The sequence below is a fragment of the Octopus bimaculoides genome, chromosome 1, assembly GCF_001194135.2.
Source record: "Octopus bimaculoides isolate UCB-OBI-ISO-001 chromosome 1, ASM119413v2, whole genome shotgun sequence".
NCBI lineage: Eukaryota > Metazoa > Mollusca > Cephalopoda > Octopoda > Octopodidae > Octopus > Octopus bimaculoides.
This window is the reverse complement of record NC_068981.1, coordinates 10,549,041-10,557,560: the sequence shown is the minus strand read 5'-3', so window position 1 is coordinate 10,557,560 and position 8,520 is coordinate 10,549,041. Positions and strand designations below refer to the sequence as shown.

The 8,520-nt window shown below is 38.4% G+C and overlaps 1 protein-coding gene across 1 annotated transcript in view; it reads left to right on the top strand.

The window, feature by feature from the left end:
* Positions 1–1,238: 1,238 nt before the first annotated feature.
* Positions 1,239–8,520, top strand: part of LOC106873356 (protein strawberry notch homolog 1) — a 50,305-nt gene continuing 43,023 nt past the window's right edge. The window contains exons 1-3 of the mRNA XM_014920686.2: positions 1,239–1,361; positions 4,763–4,882; positions 6,636–7,259. Of these exons, the coding sequence (XP_014776172.1) occupies positions 7,107–7,259 (153 nt within the window). The 5' untranslated portion in view covers positions 1,239–1,361; positions 4,763–4,882; positions 6,636–7,106. The remainder of the gene's footprint in view (positions 1,362–4,762; positions 4,883–6,635; positions 7,260–8,520) is intronic.

Sequence of the window (8,520 nt, the reverse complement as noted above, 5' to 3'; positions counted from 1 at the left end):
TTCTAGAAATAAAGTCATCATTGTTGTCGTTTAACGTCTGCTTTCCATGCTGGTATGGGTTGGATGGTTTGACTGAGGACTGGCAAGCCAAGAAGGCTGTACCTGCATCATTGAAATCCTGAAGCTCTGAGATAATGCATGATTGATTCAAAGTAATGTGAATAGATAAACCTTAAATTTGACAGAGAAATCCGAATGCTAAAGGGTTAATGGCATATAAGATCTGATCAAAAAGTATTGGGACTGGTGCTAGAAAAAAAAAAAAAACTACAACACACCATCAATTCAGCATTTAATCTCCTTCAAAGCAGTCCCTTTCTGAAGACACACACTTTATTCAACATTGATTGAAGCATTCCCGGAACTCCTTTTTTGGGATAGCAAGAAGCTGCCTCATTGCATTTGCTTGGATTTCCCTGATGTTTTAATCTTGTTCCTTTCAAGTGGGATTTGATTTTTGGAAAGATCCTTGACCATAATAACCTTCAAGCTGTATCTCTTTCTATGCATGCACTCACACACACATACAAACACATTTTCTGTCATGATCACTAATGGAACCTCCTCTGTGATGTGGTTAGACGACCACACCCCATACACTTTACTCCCAAGCACTGCTATAAACAACAGAAGTGAGCAGGAATGTCATAACTTAGTGTGCACGCACAACAGAGTTTAAGGTCTGTACCAGGTGGCTTCACTCCGTAATTTACCTATGATACTTTTTGATCAGCTCTCATATAAGACATGCAATCAAAGAAAAATGCCTTAAAAACCTCACCCCAGGTCCTATATGTGAAGTTGGGCATCCTGTAAGCTTTAACACTTTCGTTACCAACCCGACTGAAACCGGTTGTAGCTCTGTAGCACAAATGTCTTGCTTTCCAAAGTTCTGAATTAAAATCTTCCACCAAACCTTAGTCACAGTTTATATTCCTAACACTAGCTCAATGATAACTAAGTTATTTTACTAAATTCTTTGTTATATTTAAAATAATTGAAAGAAACACAGAGCATCTCAAAATAAATAGAGTAACGAAAGGGTTAATGCACTAAAAACTTGTTTGTGTATGCACTGCTGGAATTGGGCTGTGTCTTTTATACAATCAAATGCAGTAGTTTTTTTGTAATTTTGCCAACCTCAATTGTTTCTTAGCTTTAATAAACTGTACCTTATTATTGTTATAGTATGATTTTGCTTGTTGTAATTAATAGTTTAAACAACTTCTATTTAACAGGTTACAAAAGACCTTTTGTCTGCTGCTTTGGATGAATCTGGAATTGGAGATCTTACTGCTTTTGATGAATCTGATGACTTGTTTACTCTGAATGACAACCTTGTTGATGTACAGCCTGTTACTGTAAGTATGAATGTGTGTGTTAAGTGTATTTCTATAAGGTTTGTTCTGCTAAAAGCATTACTTTATTACCTAAGGATTACTTTGGTTCAATGGTAAATCATCTGTCACCTTTACAGAAGTTGTGGGTTCAAGTCCCACAACCGGCCTTTGACTATTCCTGTCCAAAGGGGATTTTCAACTTAATATTTACTTGCTATTATTTAAAGCTTTATCTACTTGTCCCACCATTAAAAACAGATTATTTCATAATCTTTCAAAGTTTCCAAATTATCATCATCATCATCGTTTAACGTCCGCTTTCCATGCTAGCATGGGTTGGACGATTTGACTGAGGACTGGTGAAACCGGATGGCAACACCAGGCTCCAATCTGAATTTGGCAGAGTTTCTACAGCTGGATGCCCTTCCTAACGCCAACATAAATAATGTACAGTTCTCACTAGTAAGAAGAAAGTTTCTAAAATAGATACATTCAAAGGATTACTTTAATCCAATGGTAGAATGTCTGTCCTGTTTGTAGATGAAGTGGGTTCAAGTTCCAGTGGGCAGTTTTTGACTTTTCCTAACCAAAATGGTTTTCATCCCAATATTTACGTACTTTTATTTTAACTCTACTTCCAGTTCTACAATTATGAGTTTTTTAATTCAATTTCTTTTGGAATGTTTTCTTTTTAGTTTCTTTTTTAATATTGGTTAATGGCCAATTCCAGTACCCCCGAACTGGTTCCGGTGCCGGTGACATGTAAAAAGCACTATCCGAATGTGATCGATGCAAGGACTGCCTGACTGGCCTCTGTGCTGGTGGCATGTAAAAGGCACCATCCAAACCTGGTTGAAGCCAGTACCCCTGACTGGCTCCCATGCTGGTGACACGTAAATAGCACTATCTGAATGTGATCGATGCCAGGCCCGTCTGACTGGCTCCTGTGCTGGTGGCACATAAAAAGCACTCGCTACACTCTCGAAGTGGTTGGCATTTGGAAGGGCATGCAGCTGTAGAAATGCTACCAGATCAGATTGGAGCCTGGTGCAGCCGCTGGCTCTCCAGACCTCAGCTAAACTGTCCAACCCATGCCAGCATGGAAAATGGATATTAAACGATGATGATAATGATGATGATATCCAAAGTCTATAGACTCTATCACAAAGTTATGTGATATTGCTATCAGGTAGTCAGCCCGAGAAAGACAATTATGTGCACGTTCTGCTGAGTTTAATAATTGGTAAACTCGCACGTATGGGAAAGAGTTAATACTATACTCTGTATTGAACTTAAACTTATGGAGATGAATTGTTTTGCGTTGTTGTAAGCATCTGTTCTATGATTTGATATTGTTTTTCTAAGTCCAATCTTATACATGATAATGGTACTTGTTTTAAGAATTTTCATACTGGTTGTTATTACAGTGTGTTCTTGCATTGCAGTGTAATAATGATGCACGTATTTCATCTACATCAGTGGTCCTCAACCATTTTTAACTTATGGACCCCCTTGGATCCTATCTTACTCAGATGGACCCTCATAATCATTCGATGTATAAAAGAAAATCCTATTATATTTTTATAATCAACCCTTTTAGCATTCAGATTAATTGATCAAATGTAAGGCAATGACTGAGACCTTTGCATTATGTCATGCTTGGGAAGACCCATCAAGCCGAGCAAAATTGCAGTCGTGGCAAATACCGGTGTCACACAAATTGGCACCAGTGTCGGTGGCATGTAAACGAAACCCGGGTGTCGTGCAATTGGCACCTGTTCCAGTGGCACGTAAAAGCACCTATTATACTCTGAGTGGTTGGCATTAGGAAGGGCATCCAGCTGTAGAAAATGATGCCATATCAGACTGGAGTCTGTTGCAGCCTGCAAATATGCTTGCCCAGTCAAACTGTCCAACCCATGCCAGCATGGACAACGGACGTTAAATGATGATGATTATCTACATTTAAAAAAATTAATCACGTATCATCTTGTAGCTTCAAGATTTTGAAGATGTGATCACATATTTTCAGAGTGACTTTGTAGTGTAGGTGGGAGAGGCTGGATATGGCCAGTTTAAATGCTAAATGGTTAAATATTAGGAATTGCATAAAAAATAAGGTTATTTTGTATATTGCACATAAATTTTAACAAAATCTTGTATAGACCTCCAAGGGCCATATGGACCATGGTTGAGAACCACTGGTCTTCATAGAAGAAAGATTATATATTCATGTGTGTGTGCGCACATGATTGTGGGATTAAGAATTTCACTTCTCAACCCTGTGATTTTGAGTTCAGTCCCACTGCATGGCACCTTTGGCAAGTGTCTTACTGTAGCCCTGGCTCAATCAAAGCCATGTGAATCGATTTAGTAGATGGAAACTGAAAGCCCATTGTTTGTGTGTATGCACTTGCCTTGACATTGTGCAATAGTTGTAAACTGGTTTTGCAGTTGTACAAGAAGTGTCATTCATACAAGAAGTGTCTTCTGGGAAATCTTGTCTGGCCTTGTTGGATTGAACCTGAAATCACGTTTTCAAGTGAACTTTTTAAACAATGCCAAACCTATGTCCTGAGTTAATCGGAGAACTCTGACCTTCATTTCACCTGAAGACAACTGGTAATTGTACTTATCAGAATACTATCAATGGCACATCTAAAACGAGGAAATAGTCTGTAAAGCTATATCTCTATGAAGAACATGTCAGGAAATACATATCGATAAGTTTTTGGCAGACATGGCTGTGTGGTTAAGAAGCTTACTTGACTGCAACCAGATAAGTGGTTTGTGAATGAGTTTCATTGATGGAAACTGAGGAATCTTGTGTGTGTGTTTAATCCCATAACTTAGCACTGCAGTAAAAGAGACTGGTAGAATAAGTACCAGACTTAAAATAGAAATGATGTCCTGGGGTCATTTTGTTTGATTAAACCCTTCATGGCAATGCTCCAGCATGGTCCCAGTCCAATGAATCATCATCATCGTTTAATGTCCGCTTTCCATAGTGGCATGAATTGGACCGTTTGACTGAGGGCTGGCAGGCCAGGAGGCTGTGCCAGGTTCCAAGCTAATCTGGCAAGGTTTCTACAGCTGGATGCCCTTTCTAATGCCAACCACTCCGAGAGTGTGGTGGGTGCTTTTTAACGTGTCACCGGCACGGGAGCCAGTCTGGCAGCACTGGCAATGACCACACTCGAATGGTGCTTTTTATGTGCCAGTCAGGCGGCACTGGCAATGACCACACTTGAATGGTGCCAGTCAGGCGGCACTGGCATCGAACAAATAAAAAAATGAAAGCCATATATTGAACTAGTATGATTTTATAATAATATTTTTTATTCCCCATCATATTTAGAATCCTACCACTTCTGCCATATTTTAGATATCTTAATCTGAAATGCCATTTCTGTATTTTACAGCAACCTGTTGCAACTGCTGTAAATGGTTACATTGATGGAAGTCAGAGTAATATCTATTCATCAGTCACGACACAAGCGCCAGTGACGATACCTCAACCAAAAATTATAGCATCCAATCAAGTAAGTATTGTTTGGATTTTACTGTATTTTTTCCTTCTCTTTTCGATTTTGTTTTAGTAGAGACTATTGTGTATAAAGTGAAGCAGTTATGTAGAAGTAGAGCCATTTTAGCCATCTAAAAAACATAGAATCTTTTAAATTCCATTTCCAGTTATTTTTTTGAGGTGTCTAGGTTCAGTCCCTCTGTGTGGTATCTTGGGCAGGTGTCTTCTACACTAGCCCTGACCCAATGAAAGCCATCTGAGTGGATTTGGTAAATGGAAATTGGAAGAAGCCTATGTGTGTGTCTGTCCTTGTTTTGGCATTGTGTGATAGTTGTAGATTAGCTTCACAGTCATACAAGCAATGTCTTTCATTTCCAATGTTCTTAGAGAACATCTCTGGCTATAGGAGAAATATCACCTTGCTTGGAAACAGGTGAGGATTAGCACCAGGATGGGCATCTCATCATCATCGTTTAACGTCCACTTTCCATGCTAGCATGGGTTGGACGATTTGACTGAGGACTGGTGAAACCAGATGGCTACACCAGGCTCCAATCTGATTTGGCAGAGTTTCTACAGCTGGATGCCCTTCCTAACACCAACCACTCCAATAGTGTAGTGGGTGCTTTTACGTGCCACTGGTACGAAGGCCAGTCAGGCGGTACTGGCAACGGCCTCGCTCAAAATGGTGTATTTTATGTGCCACCCACACAAGGGCCAGTCCAGGGGCACTGGCCATAGAAAATCTGCCTCCAATCAACTTCATCTGATTCATGCAAGTATGGAAAAGCAGATGTTAAAAATGATAATGATTGCTACCTAGGTCGTGTCAGTAGTGATAGAAATTAATATAAAAGTGAAAATTAAATCATATTTCAGTGTTTTTTGATGGCAAAAATGAATCTTCCATAATTGTTTCAGCTTTCAGCATACAATATCACAATATCCAAAAATGGTGCAAAAATGATCTTTAGAAAAACACTGTTGTTGGCAAACTTGTTCAAAAGATGAATGTCTTGTATTACTTTTCAAATATATTAATACTGACAATTGAAATACTTTTTCTTGTAATTGTTTTCTGAATTCTCATTCTCCTTTTTTTTCTTTGAGAAATCCTCCTCATCATTGTTTAATGTCTGTTTTCCATGCTATCTAACATATTACGATTCCAAAAATAGTCTGGAGTTAGGATTATAATTTTAGATGTTTAGCATCCTTGCATTATGCACACATTGCATGTGTGTATATGTAAGGATAAAACCAAAATGAGACATATGAATGAAACATGGCTTTCTATCTAACCTGTCTAGGAGGACAGTGATGGGGAATAAAAATTGACATGACAACCTGTCTGACCCATGCTAGCATGGAAAGCAGATGTTGAATTATAATGTGTGTGTGTGTGTGTGTGTGTGTCTTCCTCTCTTTCTCTGTCACTCACACACACACACACACATTGATGCTAAACAATAAATAAATATAAAACAGATTACAGGGGATGACAAGTTCAAAAGAAACTTTCTGGTCATTTAGAATTTAAAAAAATGCAAAGATAAGTCTGAGAGTGAATAAAATATTTAATGCATTATCTAATCATTAGACAACAAAATACAATTATGAATGAAATATTTTAAAAATGAATACAATTATTGATTGATTGAAACCTTGTTCTCTTAATTTCTCTTGACTTGCTAAGAAATTTCACCATTGAGTGATGCTTTTCCACTATTCAAAAGACATAACACATTATTTTGTTTTATTTATTTCAGATAAGACCACGTGTAGTTTTACAGCCAACCAATCACAGCCTTACAAACTCTAATTCTCAGGTTATTCGTGTTGTTAAGTCGTCTGGTGGGAATAGCCAAGTATTGCAAATCACTGGAGCTAATAATTCTTACATTCAGAATACTGCAATCAGTCAGACTGGTAGCAAAATAATCTCACTAACTCCTAAAAATGTTGGTTCACAAAGTGGTTTACCAAATTCATTTGCTGGACAGAAGATCTACATCACTACAACAAGTAGCACTGGGCGCAACAGTCCATTGCTCACTGAGGTTAACTCCGGGAAACCATTACAAATTCTCAGTCAGCTTGGGCTGACGGGCAGCAATGTCAAAGTGAACACAATAACATCAAACAAAATTAAGCCGAGCGCTTCAAACGTTGTGAAGAATGTGTCTCAAACAACAGTGACAGCTCCTAGTCCTCAGACTACTACTGTCAATAAAACACAAATGGCTAACATGACAAAACCAAACCAGATGAACAATGTTATGAATGCTAACTTAACAAACGGGGCTGGTATACGCCCATCTGTTACTAGTAAAGACTTGTCTCGGATTTGGTCACAAGAAGATATCAAGTTGAAGAACATTAATTCATACACAGTAAGTTCATTAAGCTTTCCAATTAGTTTCTTCACTCTCCTCATTTTATTTAATTATCTTTACCTATGTTTCTTACTTATTGTGTAAAGAGTTGGAAGGTTCTGCATAATTTCTCATTTGTATCAACCCTTAGTATTTGTCAATCTAGATTTCATTTGTCTACCATCAATTTATGATTATTATTGTTATTTTTTTTTTGTGGTTTATTCTTTTATTTCTTTCAGTCATTCGACTGTGGCCATGCTGGAGCACCGCCTTTGGTCGAACAAATCTACCCTAGGACTTATTCTTTTAAAGCCTTGTACTTATTCTATCCGCCCCTTTTGCTGAACTGCTAAGTTACAGGGATGTAAACACCAGCATCGGTTGTCAAGCGATGATGGGGGGCAAAATGTTTCTATAGCTGGATGCCCTTCCTAACGCAAACCACTCTGAGAGTGTAGTGGGCACATAAAAAGCACCCACTACACTCTTGGAGTGATTGGCGTTAGGAAGGGCATCCAGCTGTAGAAACATTGCCAGATCAGATTGGGGCCTGGTGCAGCCTCCTGGCTTGCCAGTCCCCACTCAAACCGTCCAACTCATGCCAGCATGGAAAACGGACGTTAAAGAATGACGATAATATATATGTATACACATGATGGGCTTCTTTTAGTTTCCGTTTATCAAATCCACTCACAAGTCTTTGGTCGGCCCGAGGCTATTAGTAGAAGACACTTGCCCAGGGTACCACACAGTGGGACTGAACCTGGAACCATGTGGTTGGTAAGCAGGCTGCTTACCACACAGCTACTCCTGTACCTGGTTTGGTTACATTTTAATTTATTATTGAAGTTATTGCTAATGGAGACTACTAAAAATGGAATATTTAATATGCTTATTATCTGGCTCTCTCCAAGAACATTCGATTCTGAAACTCACACCTCTGTTAAAATATTTGCCATATAAATCATTCTCACTTTCAGTTTGTAATTAGATGCAGTCTATTAGTATTGTGATGTTAGGCTTTTTAATTGGATCTCACCGTTATGGTATGCACTAATGAAATACTTTCTGAAACACATTCTATCTACAATGGTGTGCTTCAAATTTCAATTCCATTCCCCATACTTTTTCTCTTCTACATCAGTAATCATCTACTTTCTGTTAACTTCATTGGTGGGCGGAGACGGACTATATGTAATCTGAACCTTTCCCCCCCTTATTTATTTATTTATTTTTACGGAATCCCACATTTTAGGCTATGGAGATTCTGATTCTG